This window comes from Acanthaster planci, linkage group LG02 (genome assembly GCF_054643075.1).
Source record: "Acanthaster planci isolate LZ-2023a linkage group LG02, COTS_SCS, whole genome shotgun sequence".
Taxonomy (NCBI): Eukaryota; Metazoa; Echinodermata; class Asteroidea; order Valvatida; family Acanthasteridae; genus Acanthaster; species Acanthaster planci.
Genome location: NC_141778.1, coordinates 35,546,972 through 35,564,882, shown reverse-complemented (window position 1 = coordinate 35,564,882; position 17,911 = coordinate 35,546,972). Strand labels below are relative to the sequence as shown.

General features: G+C 42.6%; 1 protein-coding gene across 2 annotated transcripts in view; it reads right to left on the bottom strand.

Moving 5' to 3' along the window:
• Window positions 1-4,877: 4,877 nt before the first annotated feature.
• The window catches only part of LOC110985905 (uncharacterized), a 13,442-nt gene continuing 408 nt past the window's right edge, over window positions 4,878-17,911 (bottom strand). For both annotated transcript variants that reach the window (XM_087133055.1, XM_022247355.2), the window contains exons 2-24: window positions 17,690-17,806; window positions 17,406-17,561; window positions 17,133-17,264; window positions 16,831-16,996; window positions 15,934-16,087; window positions 15,210-15,329; window positions 14,789-15,007; window positions 13,771-13,967; window positions 13,425-13,625; window positions 13,130-13,279; window positions 12,680-12,875; window positions 11,984-12,164; window positions 11,709-11,770; window positions 11,295-11,434; window positions 10,894-11,060; window positions 10,426-10,651; window positions 10,162-10,305; window positions 8,415-8,590; window positions 7,741-7,946; window positions 7,121-7,261; window positions 6,898-6,990; window positions 6,644-6,802; window positions 4,878-6,414 (exon numbers count right to left, since the gene is read on the bottom strand). In XM_087133055.1, the coding sequence (XP_086989181.1) occupies window positions 6,268-6,414; window positions 6,644-6,802; window positions 6,898-6,990; window positions 7,121-7,261; window positions 7,741-7,946; window positions 8,415-8,590; window positions 10,162-10,305; window positions 10,426-10,651; window positions 10,894-11,060; window positions 11,295-11,434; window positions 11,709-11,770; window positions 11,984-12,164; window positions 12,680-12,875; window positions 13,130-13,279; window positions 13,425-13,625; window positions 13,771-13,967; window positions 14,789-15,007; window positions 15,210-15,329; window positions 15,934-16,087; window positions 16,831-16,996; window positions 17,133-17,264; window positions 17,406-17,478 (3,450 nt within the window). In that variant the 5' untranslated portion in view covers window positions 17,479-17,561; window positions 17,690-17,806 and the 3' untranslated portion in view covers window positions 4,878-6,267. The remainder of the gene's footprint in view (window positions 6,415-6,643; window positions 6,803-6,897; window positions 6,991-7,120; window positions 7,262-7,740; window positions 7,947-8,414; window positions 8,591-10,161; window positions 10,306-10,425; window positions 10,652-10,893; window positions 11,061-11,294; window positions 11,435-11,708; window positions 11,771-11,983; window positions 12,165-12,679; window positions 12,876-13,129; window positions 13,280-13,424; window positions 13,626-13,770; window positions 13,968-14,788; window positions 15,008-15,209; window positions 15,330-15,933; window positions 16,088-16,830; window positions 16,997-17,132; window positions 17,265-17,405; window positions 17,562-17,689; window positions 17,807-17,911) is intronic.

Sequence of the window (17,911 nt, the reverse complement as noted above, 5' to 3'; positions counted from 1 at the left end):
AGATACTGTCTGAAGTGTTTGAGATAAACTACTACAGCCAATAATTCTCGCCTGGTCACACAGTAGTTTCTCTCAGCCTTGCTCAGCTTGCGACTGGCATAGGCCACCACTTTCTCCTCTCCATCTTGGACCTGGGATAGCACTGCCCCTATCCCATCACCACTCGCATCTGTATCCAAGACGTAGTCACCAATCGCCAACGGATAAGCCAGAATCGGGCTCGACTGCAGTCGCTGTTTCAACTCTTCAAATGCACGTTGGCATTTATCCGTCCACAGGAACTCACGTGACTTACTCGTCAGTTCATGCAACGGAGATGCAATCTCCGCGAACCCCTGAATGAACTTCCGGTAATAGGAAGCGAGCCCTATAAAGCTCCTTACTTCCTTGACACACTTTGGAACCGGCCAATCAGCCACCGCTGATACCTTCTCAGGATCGGTCGCCACCCCTTCGGCAGACACAATATGGCCGAGGTACTTCACAGACCGCTGGAACAGACTGCACTTACTGGGCTTCAATTTAAGTCCAGCTTTGCGCAGCCGCTCGAACACCACCCTGAGACGCCGTATCTCTTCTTCCACGGTCTTCCCGAAGACAATTACATCATCAAGATAGATCAAGAGAATCTCCCATTGGAGACCTGCCATCACCTTGTCCATTAGCCTCTCAAAAGTCGCCGGGGCGTTGCATAGGCCAAATGGCATACACTTCCACCTATACAACCCGTTGCGCACAACAAAGCTTGACTTCTGGCTGGCGTCCTCGTCAAGGGCAACCTGCCAATAGCCGGAGGCCAAATCGAGTGTTGAAAACCACCGAGAGCCGCCCAACTCGTCCAATGTCTCATCTATGCGAGGGACCGGGTATGCATCTTTTATGGTTCGTGCATTCAAACCCCTGTAGTCGACACACAGCCTCCTCGCCCCATCCTTCTTTCTAACCAAGACAACATTGGCAGCCCACGGGCTGTCCGATGGCTCAATCAAACCTCTGCCCTCCAGGTCTCTCACCTGCCTCATGATCTCTTCTTGGTCCCCCTTCGGGTACCGCCTCAGTCGTTCTTTGACTGGCTTTGCATCATTCGTGTTGATGCTGTGCTTCACAACATCTGTCCGACCAATATCTCGATCGTCCCGAGAAAACACATCTTGATAATCAGAAAGACATCTTTCTACCATATGATGGTCTTCCTCCCTCAGAAACTTCACACTTCTTTCGAACAAGTCCTGAAGATGCTCCGGAAGTTCCTGATCGGCCTCCCTTCCTCCTGAAGGGGTGCTCTGACCTTGGTCAATCTCCACCTGAGAGACAATTCCTATAGTGGTACCTTGTCGCACAACTCGCTTCTCCCTGTTAGGGTTAAGCACTCGCAGCGGCAGTACCTCCTGATCACTCTCAACCAACGACCTCGCAAGAATCAAACCTCGCTGTGCCAACTCACCACCACCCTCTACAGGTTCAATGAGCACTGGCCCCGGAACAACCTCACACAACCTACGAATGGCACCTGGCACTACAGCCTCATGGCCAGAGGGAATCACTTTCGTCTCAGTGACAACCACCCTCCCCACAAACGGCTCACCAGAACTAGTAGTGCACTGAATTTGCTCACCATTCAACCTAAGTTGCAGAGTCTGTAGATCCAAACTTGCACCCGTAGACAACAGGAAATTCATACCCAAAATTCCTGAATATGGCATGTCAGCAAAAATCACCTTCACAGCAGCCACAGATTTTCCAATCTGTATCTCCACCCAGGCAGCACCCACCGCTGCCAACGGGCTGCCGTCTACCTGCTCAACTTTCAAACTCTCGGTTTGCAAAGTTGGCCTCTGTTCCCTCGGAATCCTGTGATACACCGAACTACTCACAACAGTGTCTGACGACCCTGTGTCTATGAGGAACCTACACTCGGTATTCCGTATCACCCCATCGACAAACAAACCATACTTCGCCTTCTCCCCAGTCATGGGGTAGGGAACTGCTACTGGGTCTCCAATTCTACCCTTGGATTCCCTAAAGCCTTCACCCTTTGTGGGCCCTGTGAACTTCCCAGCCTGCCCGCGGGCCCGCCGGTCGGCTGGACGGCGTTTCCCTGCTTGGAACCTTGTTTCCTTCTGGGCTCCTTGCAGGCCCGCCGGAAATGACCCGTTTCACCACAATTGAAACACTTGGGTTCGCCTTTCTCCTTTTTAGAAGCCTTAGGCACTCTTTCCTGAGGAATATCGCCCTCAGTGTCTCCACTCCGCTTCTGTTTCGCCCACTCCGAAAACAGAGATTCAACCATGGAACAAACCCGTTTTTCAATGGCATGTCCCATTTCTTCCAGTCTCTCCTCTGAACCACGGTCGAGAGCCCTAGCAAACCTTGTAGGTTTGCGATCTTGCCTCCTCTGCTCCTCGACTTTCTCAAAGTTCTCGGTTTCTACCGCTGCCCTTACAGCCTCGTCTAGACTTTTCGGGCGGGCACGGTGAATACCCTCCCGGACTGTCTGACTCTCCACTGCATCCACAAAATGATTCTTGGCAAGCCTATCCCTGGCCTCCTCCTGTATCTCAGGATAGGCCTTCGCCGCCAATTCCCTAATAGCCTGACCTAACTCACGAAGAGTCTCCTTTGGTCCCTGCCTACGGTGACGCAGATCTACCAGAAAGTTCTCTGCCTGACGACAATGACCAAACCTCCGCTCAAGTAGCTTCACCAGCTCACGGTACGTGTGCCCTTTCTCTACCGGTGCACTATCGACAATCAACCTCAGTGCACTCCCTTGCAGGCTTGCAGACAAATACTGTGCGGCCTGCTGGTCACTCCAGCCATTCACCACACGACATGATTCAAAATGCCTGAAATACTCATTCCAAACAACCTTCCCATCATACCTGTCTGGTACAATGTTCGGGCGACGGGAATTCCCAATCCCCGTGCCTTGACAGTCAACCTCGCCAACCACTCTCGGTTCCTTCTTAAGTGCCCAAGGAACCTGTCCGGTGTTACTGCAACGCTCTGTGAGGTTGTCAGTACACCTCGCTGGCGGACTTGTCACAAAACTCATCAAATCGGCGTGCAGCTTACGCCTACCGCTGTCAACATCCCCTAGGAATGGGTTTGTGATTGGACTTAGTCCCAAATCACCACTTGTTGACCTGACCCCAGATTTCTCCTGAGGTGTACTGGCACTAGTGCGCGCCTTAACAGGCTTATCTAAACCCTTCCCAGGCGCATCACCAGTTGCCACACCCAGTCTCGAAGACTGACCCACCTCCAATGAGGCATATCCTGAAGTTTCATCGGGCAACCTGAACTCTATCTCCGAATCAACCTCACGTCGAGCACGACTCTTTTCAACAGGCGTGCTCGAAACCTTTCCCCTTTGGAAACTCCGCTGAAGTTCAGCTTTCAACTGTTGGACTTCCCACTGCAGCATTTGATTCTCTGACTCAAGGGACCTGACAGCCTTGACGCCCTGTAAGTCAGCCTCACCTGCAGCCCCAACACTACCCTTGAAACTGTCACTCATCGTGACGTCTCAAATTGTCACTGGTGATAAACCTCACACCAGTACTGTGCTACACCAATAGCACAACAACAAACCACAACACCTCACTGAGGGTTATTGGTAAACCTCAACAACCAGAACACCAGTTGTTGTTCCCCCCACGTCAAAAGCAGTCCTAAAGGATCCCACTTCTGACACCATTTGTGGCGGCGACACTCGCCGTCGCCCGCCGGTCGACGAACACCGAAGTACCCACCAACAGCGGGCGGGGCAATCCCACAAAATTATTTAATAAACCTCACATGCACATGAGCGGCTATGTACACACGAGGGGGGATTATGTCACGAACGGAAGACTTTAGGCCTGTCCGTTTGTTGGAAATATACCAACCCTAAAGGAATGACAATCAACGTGGCTACCAATCTACCAAGTCAGGTAAATCTCAATAAACCTCAGTACACACAGTGTCTTGGAGAGCAACAACAACAACTGTTTTATTGTCCCAAGTCAACCTCACAGTACATGTATAAGCTTCAACTGTGCATCCAGGTCTGTGACTAATAAACCTCAACACAGCAATCAATTTATGCAAGTGATCATGGAACATAAGCATAAAGACTGTGTAATAACCCTCGTGTATTACCACAAGTAACCCACAGCGACAATAACCCTCACTGTGGCACCTAGTATGATCAACAGTAACAATGTCATGCAACTGCACACACTAGCCCAATAAACATAGGAGTAACCTCGTAGCGAACCCCAAGACATGCAAGCTTCGGCTTAGGTTACGGAGCTCCGAGTGAACCTCGGTGTGACCACATGCAACCAGGCCGACAGGCTTCCAGCAACCCAATCCCACGTAGTGAGAACACTGTTGCACAAGCCACACAGGCCTAAGCGTCTCACACCACTCTTGCTCAACCTACAGCCACCAAACTGACACTCAATCCCACTTATTATAAGTGATAGCTTGCTGACAAATATTCTGAGGTCTCACCGCTCGCTGCCCTCGACAGATCGCCGAACACCGCGCTGCACAACCCGCCAGCTGTGTGTGAGGCTGAATTAGCGTTTCGCTCTATCTGCACTGCGATGCTTCTACCACGACGTCTGGAGACGAACTAACTACCAAATTACTGACTACGCGCCAATGGATGCGCCGCGCGTCAGGGAACCAGACATGTATTACTAAACTTGCGTCAGTCCACAGGCTGTTTCGCCACAATATTTAGACAAACTAGAGCTCGAACGAAACGAATCGGTAGAGGGCTTCCGAAGTTATGAATTTGCGATGAGCCGAGGTGTCACAGAAATCGGCCCGTAAATCGTTTGCGCCGCTGAAAAATGCAGATACCGACTATTTCTACTTGAAAATTGACGGGTCTTTAAAATCATTCAAACATAAATATTTATTCAAAAATATTTTATACTATTAGAAAAAGGAATAATGAACATTCAACTTGCCGAAAGAACGAAATTGAAAACACGGAGCGTTCTAAAGTTATGCTTTCAAAAAGAGAAAAAAAGTGCTGTTTGGAAGGCGTTCTTATGGATTTCCGCTTCCCAGCGTCCTCTGTGAACCCAAGACCATTTGAGCTAAGTTTACAAAAACAAAAATACTACCAAAAAAGCATCATATAAGAAAATAAAACCAACCAAAGTCGCTAGCGTTACCACAATTTATATAAACTTCCAGGGGTTTGGAGCTATGTGATAAAAGGTTCCAAAGAATAAAACGACATTCCACCATTGCTAAATGTGGAGAAAAACTTGTTGAAATTCATGCATTCACAAAATAAATGTAACCATCAAATACTGTCAAACAAGTTGATGTCTTAATAATTCAGGTATTCTTGGAAAACGGTTGAATATTCTGCATCAGAAATCATTCTTACCTTTCACAGAATTGCAAGAGAAGTTGCATAGAGACCAGAACCATTCAAGGAAGGGGAGAGTAGGGCCTCTCACCAACATCCATGGCATCATCATCTTCTCAACCTATCATTTTCGTTACTATACTTTTCACTTGTGTTGTGATGGTAATGAGTGCATAGTGTTGTGATGGTAATCTACTTATTCAAAATAAACTAGTCAAGCATGCAGCATTCGCAGGTGCACATGCACGTGGTTGAAGTTGCCCGTAGGAATATATCCGATCACATAGTGATGGAACCGTACACAACAGCGTATAAGGCCATCTGCCAAGAACAGGTCCGCAGCGCCTATGTTGAATATAATTTGTAAATAGGCAAATGAGCAGACGAAAATGTCATCCTTTCTTGAAATATATCACAATCAATCTTGAATTGTTATGGAGATACTGAGCATCATGCCAACCTTATCAACTGAACTTTCAACCAATCAACAACCTTGGTATTATTCTCTGACTAGTTGGCACACACTTCCCTCAGCAGTTTGCATTATTTGCAACATCGCTGTTTTTTCGTTGTCGGCAAGCTTAGTTGCAGTTCGATCAAAGTCAAACATTAATAACGTTGTAAACTCTTCTATATACATGTATATGCAAATTAAAACTTGGGTTTGCCATTTCTTTAAAATGATTAAACCTGACAAGTTAGCGTTTTCATTCTTCGCTATGTATAACACTGCTGAGGGGAAATCAATCAATGTTACGTGCTACTAAAATGAAATGTCTCAATCTATTTCTTGAATTTCATCTTTTGCAGAAAAAAGACATGGATTGAACCCAATGATTTGATCAATTGTAATATTTCAAACAAAACGAATGAAGTTTTGATGTCATTCAAACAGCTGGGAAATCAGTCGGTTCAACGAGTATTTCATTAACAGCAACACCGGTGGGTTGAGTCACAGCATACAAGACTGCGCTGCCTATGTCGTCTGGAGACAGGTACTTGTCCAATTCAATGTTCCGATATTGATCTGCCGCCTGAAATGCAAAGAAAACACACAAAAAGGTCAGTAAAATAGCATTTGCCATACATCGGCAAAATCTGGCAAATGTATCTTTGGGTAATTCTATTATATTTGTTGAATTGAACACTGAAACTTTGCCAAGCTAGCTAAATACAAAACAATTTAGAAAATAATCAACATCAGAAAATTCCTTGTCAGGTTTTCTGTACTCGGTTTCTATGGTGAACAATTCAATTCCTCACTTCTTTATCAATGATATTGTCAGCAACGGCGGACCTGACATCGCCAGGTTGTATGTTAGTCACGCGTATACCAGTTCCAACTAATTCCTTCCTCAAAGCTGATGTCATGCCTTCCAGAAAGAACTTCGATCCAGAGTATACCGCTAGGCCTGGAAATGCCTTCAAGAGAACGGAATAACAGAGGTTTTTGCGATGCACTGCAAAATGTAAATCACTCTTATCAAAAGTTGATTAAATGCCTTGGGTAAACTTACAGCTCTTCCTGCATCTGATGACGTATTCACGATGTGACCTTTGCCCCTAGCTATCATTCTTGGCAGAACAGCCCCAATACCATTCAAGACTCCCTGGAAAATCAATCAGAAAATTGCTTCCAAATTTATCATTGAATTAAAAACTTCAGTTTTATCTGAAGAAACTTTTAAGTTTGTATCTGTGAAATTGTTGATAAGTTCCTGGCTAAATCTCCACATTCACCTTGCAGTTGATATCTACCATTCTCTCCCATGCATCCTCCAATAAATTCTTCATCAAAGTAAAGTGCATAATCCCAGCATTGTTGATGAGAATGTCTATCGGACCAAGCTCAACCTCTGTCTTGGCAACCAGATCTTTCATCTATAATAAAAGAAATTCATGTTCATGGAAAGAGAGTGACTATGCTACCACATATTATAACATAAAGCACATATCTTCTAACAAGCAACAGAACAAATCAGCTGTGGAACTCACAGAGAGAAGTCACTAGTTTTAGTACCTTTCATATTCCATTCAAGATCTGAGTGTAATTCAGCAGTGGCTGAGCCACAGGGGGCGGGCCAAGGGGGCAAGTGGCCCCTAAGTGGGAACTCTTACCCTCCCTTGCTCCCAACCCCCCCCCCCTCAGAAGAACCAAGATATGCCACTGTCTGTAATTCAGTGTTCTATATGTAAGTACCAATGAACACACAGCCACTAGTTACAGTTTGAAAAGTTGAAATTGTTAGCATACCACTGGAGAACAGTACCTGCTGTCATACACAATCAATTATTGATTAAAACCGATATTTTACCTGCTGTCTTAAACAATCAATTAATGATTAGAACCGATATTTTACCTGCTGTCTTACACAGACATCTGTTTGGACTGCAATAACCTTCCCTCCAATCTCTGCAATCTTCAGTCTTGCTTGTTCAAGTTTCTCTTCATGTCTTGCGGCTAACGCTACTGCCGCACCTGCTTGTGCTAACGACTTAGCGATACCCAGACCGATTCCCGAGGAGCCACCTGTGACGACAGCAACCTTACCTTGCAGGGGTTTGTCTGTTCATTGAAAGTATAAATATTTCAACAACTTGAATTGACACAAAAGAAATGCTGCCTGACGAATAGTGGTCTTACAACTTGGGATGTGGTGATTATTAATCAAGAATTAGTAAGAAATATACACCATGTCACATGATAGTAAACATACGGCATCAGGCTATAGGATGCTAAATTTAGCAGACAAAACAGTACAAGAGTTTACAGTTCATCACCAAGATCACAGACTATTGATATTTTTGTCTAACATAACATTCATCTGAATGAGTCAATGGCATGAGACATTTCTTATCATGCACAATATGAAATGTTGATGACTGGCTGAAATCCAGGCATATGCCTCAAACTTTACTCCTGATGAAACTTGACAATAGACAACTTACTTTCTGCCAAGGGTTACCTTATGGGTGGGGAAGTTTGTTTTGAGGAACACCCCTATTGCTACTCATGCAATGAAGAAATTCTTACGAGAATTTGAAGACAGTAAGATCGGTGGTTTCAAGATCTTCTTCACAAACAGCTGTTGGAGATAACCGCGAATGAGTCGTTTATCCAATGGAGGATAGGACATTTGTAGAGTAGAGAGTACTGTCTCAACGTTAGCTTGGGAGAAGGAGGTATAATCCATGAAGAATGATTCATTCCTATTTAAAAACAAAAACAAACGGTTATAGTCTGGACTTTTTCATTTTCAACAAAAATCAAACGACACACACTTCTCATTTTAGGCCCAAAATAAAAGACTCCGGTTTCTGGTTATGGGCTTGGTCCAAAAGTGCTGCGGTGACACTTTTTTTTTCCTCTTTTTTTTCCTTAGACGTGATGTACACATACATATACTTTAGAGCGCATGGCCTTGTTACTAAGAGAAGTGTGAATTAACAACTCCAAATAATAAAAAGACCAGAAAATATGACTAGGGGCAATGGTTTCAGTCATCTCACTCAAGAGGCTTCAATTCTTGGTAAGATTGAGCTTGTTAAAATACAGTAGCACAACCATGGAAGACTCACATGTGAAAAATAAATGTTCAGCTCCAGTTTCCAGTTTTAAATGAAATTCTCATGAGGTAGCAGTATATGACATTCTTTGCACATTGTTTTCTGCTTTAGCTTAGAGGAAACAAGTTGCATGTCAAAAAACAGCCTATGATAAAAAATAGTTCAGCTCCGGAGTTAAAATGAAAATAAAATTCTCATGAGGCAAATGATATACTCTGCACATTGTTTTCTGTTTTAGCTTATAGGAAACAAGTTGCATACAAATATTGGGGGAAAAATTCAGCTCAGAAAATAACATCTCCTCTCACTCCAATCTACCTTTGTTCTTGGCAAGTGACGATCAACGATGCATGAGTTCTTACATGTATGGTTGTCAAACGGGATGCATGTCCATAATCATTGTATGTGTATGTACCGCCACTGCCTCGCGAACACTGAAATAGACTGGCTCCTCATGGTTTGTTGCTCAAAAAGCGTTTTCAATTTGCATACTTAAGCCGGATGCAAGACCACTTCATTTGTCTGGTTCACAGACATACGTGGGCCCGGGTCTGAATCAATTGGCTACGGCTGGAAATTAGACCGAGTATTGGCAGCATCCACGGCTAGTTCCCCAATCATGCATGACATCAAGCCGCAGCCAACTGATTCACACACTGCCTTTGTGTAAAGATACATGGATGACGTTATCTGATCAGAGTGCCCGACTGAAATGTATGGAGGCCTAGGGGGATTCCTTCACCGTACATATTACTCAACCCCACACATCAATAACATGTTAAAATTACGTGGTAGCAGAATTCCTGCCGATCACGTAAGTTTGGCGGCTTTTTGAAATTGTTATATGCAAAATTTAAAAATTCTTTGTTTTGCCGATGCACAGGTCTACGTGCGCGGTGACCAGAAACCAGAGACTTGGGGGGGCCTTAGGGGCAGTTAGCCAGTGGTAAATCGAGAAGATTTAAAGAGCTTATTTCCAAAGTGCGATATCCTACCCACTCTCTGTTGCCTGCAATCAGTTTCTACAGCTTTTAGACAGCTAAACACAACTTGAATGAGTAGACATAGTGAAAAAGAAATTTAGGCACACTGCTAAAACTCTTCAATCTTTCATGATTGTGGAAGAATTACATAAGTTTCGAATGGATATATCTCATTTTGGAAATAAATCCCTCTTTCATTTGGAAGCTGTAATTTTTTTGTTCTTTCCTTACTTGACAATGTTGTCCAGTTTGTCAGCCAGTAAAGAATCTTCTTTATCCGCACTATGATGAAGACGTTTCAACTCATTGCACCATTCATGAAAGGGCAGCATTTGCAATGGATACCCTAGATCTGAAATCCACTCAAACAAAGTCCTGTAAAAGACAAAAGTCTTCCATTTTACCATCGGGTAAGACCCGGCCGTAAGCCACAAAGTATTTTAACAAAACGAAACGTAAGAATGGAAAAAGTTGAAGGGAAAGAATGTGACATACCTGCTTTGGAGAGGTTCAGGATGGACCAGGTGAAACACCTTGCTAACACCCAGCATGATATTCTGGCTGACTGTAACAATAAATTCACTAACAAAGTCTACTGGAGTCATTTCTATCAACCATTTGACATCAGGAGCAGTCAGAGTCCGGAGACAACCCTGTAATGTTAGGAGGTTGGTGTCTGCTGAATTCCACTCGGCTGTCTTTGACTCTCCAGACAGATTACCTGCACAGTAAGGATGCTACCAATCAATTAAGGAACAGGTTGCACAGTTGACTAGGACAATTCGGTTTCTTCTTTGGAATTACTTCACTTGCTTATCAAAGCAGAGTAAAATTCAAAATAAACAGGCTGATTCATATGAAGTGACATCCCATCATTAAATGTTGTATTGGAGTAAATATTGCCGACATAAAACCTTGGTTGGAAAAGGAAATTTAGGAAAATGTCAATTTGGGCTCAACTACCTGGCCGGTAAATGACTGCAGGCAGACCTCGTGACTGAGCTCTCTGGACTAACTGCTCACCAACCCATTTACTCTGACTGTATCCATCTGTCAGCTGGTCACCAACTGCAGACATGTTGCAATCTTCACGACATTTTGTCAGACCGACTGGAAACACTGCATTGGTGCTGTTATGATAACAAGAAATAAAAAAAACCTGCTAGTAAACACAATGAATTGTGGAGTACAGTTCATTAAATGCAGTAAACTTAGCCCAAAAGTGGTCTTCATGCAGGTGTTCATCAGTGCATTGAGTCGACTCCTTAATATGTCACAAGCCATGAGTTATATCTCCTCAACACTTGTGAGAGAGTGATATTATAACAGGTGGATCTAATGTCTAATTACTAATTTCAATTTACCTCACATGATGCAGAGGTTTGATCTTATTGGTGCATGAGAAGAGTACTACATTCTGTGTACCGATGACGTTGGCACCTCGTAGGGCTTCATAGGGATAGACTAGGTTGACATAGGCAGCAGCATGAACGACACTGTCAATCTGTGAGGAGAAAAAAAGAGAGAGGAATTACTTGTTGCGACTAGAAATAAGTCAATGGAAGCATGTGCAATACTGATAAATGAAATAGCATTGATTTTTAATTCAACCCTAACCCCCTAGGGTGTATGTAAAATCATATTGAAATTGGAAGATTTGGGACTGTTAGGGTTAAAAAAAAATATGATTACATTTTATTGAAAAAAAGAGCACAAAATAATGTAACAGCCTCGAACAACATTTGAGAGTTGTATAAATTGATATACAAGACTTTCACCTCAAAGGTGAGGTAGGTGTAATCTTCCTCCATCATGCCCAGCCTAAGCAGAGAAACATCACCTGCAAATGACAACAGTTGTTACGTTACTAATAAACTGGACAATGTCAACACTTGGCAAACTTCAGCAAAGTCATATTTAGCACACCTGCTTCTTGTTCTCCATGTTGCTTTGCTGATCAACAAGACTGAATTCTTTTTTAATCATGCCCCATGCCTTCTTCAATTTTACCATTATCCGGCTAATATTGAAAATTTGAAATAATTCCATTCACCTGTGATTGCGGTGACTCTCTTGTCAAACTTGGCCAGTATGTCATTGTCAGTAGGTTTAGTGTCGCTATCATCAGCGCCCTCAGTCTCTCTAAGAATGATGTTGTATTGCCTCAGTGTTCTCAGAAGACGCTCCTTCCCTGTCAAGTCTGGTAGTTCTTTCACCAAACAGTAAATGTGGTTCTACTCACGACATTAAAAGAAAAAGTGCAGCAACTGAATTACCTGAGTCTTCAATGGTCTAGACATTCAGAAATTGGGGAGAATATTTTCAAAAGGAATACAATTTCCAAAGATGTACTTTTGTCAGGGAGATGTGAATTTGGAATTATGGAATTTGGCCTTTCGCCAACGTATATTCATAACACTGTATGCTTAGTGTTGTGTAAGAGCTTTTGAAACATATGCAAGCTTACTCAGGTGGGCCCCAAACCCACAACCTCCTGCTTACTAGTACAGAGATCTTAGCCACTCAAACACCAAGTCTGCTGGGGTGGGCTGTCTGGCCCGAGTCAATATAGAAGCGGCTACTGCAAACAATGTCCAAAGTTAGGGCAAGACCAAGAGTTAAGAATTAACATCTCCCTGATGCAAGTACATTTCAGACAACACTGAACACGTTAGGAATACACGCTGATGTAAGGGCAAAACTTATCATTAAAACTTAAGAATACAGTTTTTATGTCCAGTTTACTTACCTCTGTTTTCCGAAGAAGATCCCTAAGTATGAATGCCCCTAGGAATCCAGTCGCACCTGTCAGTAAGACTCGACCAGCTCTCCATCGGTCTCCATAATGAATGGAACGCCAAAAAGCACGTAATTGCATGTCAATACTGACGATACCTTGGTCATGTTGGTTAACTTCTTCATGAAGATTCAAAGCATGATAGGACCTGTAACATTTCATCCATCATGTTGTCAGTTATGGAAACAAATTTAACGGAATACAAGTAAACCCCAGTTTTGATTTTAGGTTTGGAAAACGAGCATTGAATGATCTGATAGTGCCTGCATTCATCTCACTGTCTTAGAATTATGTTAGCAACAAAATGGCAGGTTCTCTTTCTTAAGACAAAAACTGTTAGTCATTCTATGGAGCAGGTAATTTGAGCTGAAGAAGTTAACTATATCTGATATATCTAATTACCCTTGATCTGGGCTTTCTCCAACAAGCTTGGAGTCAATCAATGCTGACATCTGGGTCACTGTGGAGTGTATAAACAACTCACGAACCGTCATCTCTACCCCAAAACCATCTCTGATCTGGTTTAAGAGTCTCGCTGCCAGGAGAGAATGACTAAAGAGAAGAAAATAGACAAAGTTTAAGAGATCGGTTAGTGGAACCGACAGGCCAGAGAAATGTTGCCAAAGAGAAGCCAAGGACAACTTTATGAATCAAGCCCCAAACCAACAACTATTGTATTCAGTCATCTGATACTCACCCTCCAAGATCAAAGAAACTTTCTTGGACATCTATGTTAGCTATTCTCAGTAAATCACTCCACATTGCTGCAACTTTTATCTCTGTCTCTGTACATGGCTTGCCTTGCTCTCCATTGACAGGACCAATATCTGCTGTCTTGGGGTCAAAGTCAGGAAGACTTTTCTTGTCTAACTTGCCAGAAGCAGGTAGGAGAGGCATGCTACAATAAAAGAAAACTCAATAACTGCAAAATCCTCTTGTTTCAAACTGCTCAAGGTAAATCTAATACACGTATTACGCTGTTCTTTCAGGAACAACTACATATGTTTTAAGTAAGTAAATCAATCTTTAATAGCCACGTCTACCTTGTAAGAAACACAATGTATGCAGGAACCATGTATCCTGGTATCCTTGTCTTGAGTGCAGCACGGATTTCCTTCTTGCTGGTTGGTTCTGATTGGACGATGTAAGCCACCAGATATTTGTCATCCCCTTCAGCTCCTTTAGCTAACACTGTACATGCATTCACCATTGGCAACTCCAAGAGGGCTGCTTCTACAGCCTGAAAGATAATACAGAAGTTAGCCATCTATGAGATGCAGCTGGTTGATGTGGATGGAATGGCTCAACCTTGGTTGAGTCTAAGTGTGGAAGCATTTGCCATTAAAATTTAGAGTTAATGTAGACATCAGACCTGACAGACAGGTGCAGGTGATCACCTATATTGCCTACACCTGTTTAGGTACTCTCTACAGCTTGTAGTCTACAGGTGCAGCAAAGTATCGTGTTCATGTTGCTCACTCCTAGCATAGAGTCATTTTTATCATGACATTTGTACAAAAGTATATTTTATGAGATTTCATGATCGCTCCTGTGAGGAAATAGCGCATTTTGTTCCTAATGAACTAAGCTTTCCAGTAGTAGTAAACATTTTGATGACCAGTCTGAGCCAAATTCGTACCAAGTCTTTTAATACTGATGTATTGGACGGAGGAGAATAAAATTACAAACTTTGCATGGATAATGAAACAGTGCATCAAAATTTAAAAAGTTTTATTTACAATGGCAAAAGTAGGTCTAAAATCAGGGATTTTTCTCTCTCTATTTCCTGGTCACATTGATAATTTGTATTTAATTGCAAGCAAAAAACTACAAGTATTGCCAGGGTATTACTGGCCCCGCTTGTCCAGCTAAGATGCAGGCAGCAATAAGACATTTTTTGGAATGTTTTCTATTATTCGTCTGACTCGGCGGCGACCATCATTGAACACTTTGAAGTGCCTGAGTTACAACTCCTTCTGTGTGTTCTTCCTCTATGCTCCTAGTAACATAGGTCAGTGCTACTGTGCGTTCTTATGAATGCATCAAATTGTTGATTCTTACCTGTATTTCTATGCTGTAACCTCTTATTTTTACCATGGTATCACATCGTCCACATATCTCCAGGTGACCATCGGATAACATGTATCCCCAATCCCCAGATCTGTACAATCTATCCCCAACAGATTCTGGAACACCCTTGGGGCGAGCTATGAACCGTTTGGCATTCATCTCAGGACGGTTCAGATAACCACGAGCCAGGCCAGGTCCTCCTACATAAATCTGCAAGTCGACAGACATCATAATGATGGCTTGACAGGTGGCTAAACTTAGCAAACTGTTAGGAAGGACAGGGCTATGTGTTTTCCACTCGGCATTATCATCCAAGTCATTGAAATAGTATGATGTAAAATGTACACTGAAATTTAAACATCAGTAGCTTACTTAGGCAAAGATTTGTTAGCACCTTACAGAGTACACCTACCTCTCCTGAGGAGCCTACTGGTTGCAGTTCCATCTCATCATTCAAGATGACAACATGAACACCAGGGAGCAACCTACCAGCTGGGCAAAACTTCTGTGTCTTCTCTTTGCCTTCAGATCCCTGTTGATATCAAATTTAAACTGTCAAGCATCACAAAACAGTTGAGTATTACCAAATATGGGCATAGTGAATTTTTCCCGTGCCCCTACTGACTATGTTTGGTGGTCATTCTCAAAATACACTATTTTTTGTTCAACTTCAACATTATATATCTCAAATTGGCAATGAGGAATTTCTCATGGCATCGGTACAAACTTGTTTGAGAATATATTGATAATGTAATGGTCTTTTTTTGCACAGCCAATCAATTTGCAAAACAGAAATTTTCAGTCGGTGTTTTTGTCCCATATGCTGTGATGTTTAAGAAGAGCACATTGTATTACGGAAACATCCACAATCCTTTGCAGGCTGCTAGAACAGGCCTTGTGATTAATCAAATTGCACAAGGTTTGTGGCATAGTTGATATAGGGTAATGCTCCAGACTGCACAAAGCTAGTTGTAACAACACACCGTTTCTTGTTCTCACATGGAGGAAGTAACCGATGTATACTTCTTACTTGTGACAGAAAACGAATATCTTAGTCTGGGTGATCGTCCCCATTACTAAATTAGGCTCTAAGAAGGGTAGATACCAACTGAACTCATTTGGGTCATATGACTTACCAGAATGGATTTCATCTCCAGAGTTAGATTAGTTGCCGCTACATCATGAGTCTCTGATACACTGTATAAATTCATGACGATGACATCAGGAAGAGTCTCAGCAATGCGAGCCATTAGACCTACAGTCACCACTTCCCCACATAAAACAATCAACCTGAAATGACAATGAATTACCATAACAGAAAATTCATGAATATTCAAATCAAGCTCAAAGCTACAATTGTTAAAATGATGACTCTGTGGCAACGTGGTGAAATATTTTTTGAGAAATCAGAAAAATGGGGAAATTATAATAACAATAATAATAATTTATTCATTTATAAAGCGCAAATTTCATATGGATATGTTCAAATGCACTGTACAATGAAGACATTAAGCGTGGAACAATGAATACATTTAAACATGGTTGAGCCGATGGCATACAAGGGCGCCTCAGGCAGCCGCCCAACGACCCACATTCACTAACATCAGTAAAGGGGAGACAGTAAGAAGCAGTTACAGTTTTAGAGGCGGTAGGAAAACCCCAGAGGAATATTCTGGGTAAAACCCACAGAGTCAGGCAGGGACTGAAAACCCAATCCACATGTGGACCGGGCTGGGATTCGAACCCGGGACCACAGAGGTGGAAGGCGAGGAAAGAACTACCTTGCCAACCTGACTCCCCCAGGTTTTATCATACAAGATACTTGCGTCATGTAATTACAGATAAAATAATTAGGCTTTGGTGACAGGGAACAATTTTTCTTGGTTATAACAGTTTCTGTTATTTTGAAATTCTTCATTGAGATAAAAAAAAACTTCTTTTCTCCCCAGAAAAAAATCTCCTGACAGAAATCCACTGATTAGTATCCAGGCTCTGCAACTAGTCTCTGGTGCCGCAATGTTCACTCCACTCACCTCATCGATTGAAGGGAAGTTGCTATGTCTACATCATCAGTGTCTAAGACTGTAGCCAAGAGTGACGGAGTAAACAACATGCGAGTAATAGCATGCCTCTTCAGAAACGATAAGAGTAGGGCAGGATCGTAGATGACATAATCAGGGATGATGTACATTGGATAACCTAAAATAGAAAGTCATCTTTCATTTTTGGGTTTATAGGGTTCATTTCACAGTAACAAGAACATTGTGTAATATCATACATCATCGAGGACAATAAAGAGGGACTTGACAACAGGAATAATGACAAGGATGATTACCTTTCAACAATGGTCTGAGCATTTCCCATACAAAGAAGACATTACAAGCAATGCGGTCTCCTGGTTGGAATGGGTAGTTGATATGTCGCCAGTGGTAAGAGAATACAGCAGCTCGATGGACACACATGATACCTGGCCAGTGAAAAAAAACGCATCATTTTGCTTCCATACCTTTTACTTCACTCTTCAACATATTTTACAATTTTTATGTGCAAAAGGCTGTCTGCTATCCTCTGTTTGAAAATAAGCTTTAGATAGACAAAGTAGATTTACCTTTTGGTTTTCCTGTTGTTCCAGATGAATAAGCAACAAACGCTAAGTTATCCAGAGTTACTTGTGAACACATGGACACATCTAGGCCTTGCTTGGTGTTCGCTTCCTTCAGTCTCACAGACCAGTTGGTATCAAGAACTGTCACATCACGGGCACCTTCAATATAGAATAAAAAAACCACCAAACCACAACGCATTGCTACATAGGGTGTGTCCAGCTATTTGTTTCAATCAAAAAGCGGAACGTCTGGTTGACATTTTGCAAAAAACAACGTAAGCACTTACTCTTGAGTCTTGGCACTGAATCTCTGAAGGTGATAACTGAGACTGGTTTGGAGTCTAATAAGATGTCATCAAGCAATGGTTGAGGGTAGGAAATATCTAGAGGTAAATAGGCTCCTCCTGCAAAAAGAACCGGTTTAAGTTTACTACAAAGAAAGAGAAATGTGTATAATGAAACAGAAATACAGGTTGTAAATAGATGAGGGCCGACAGAAGTGCATCTCA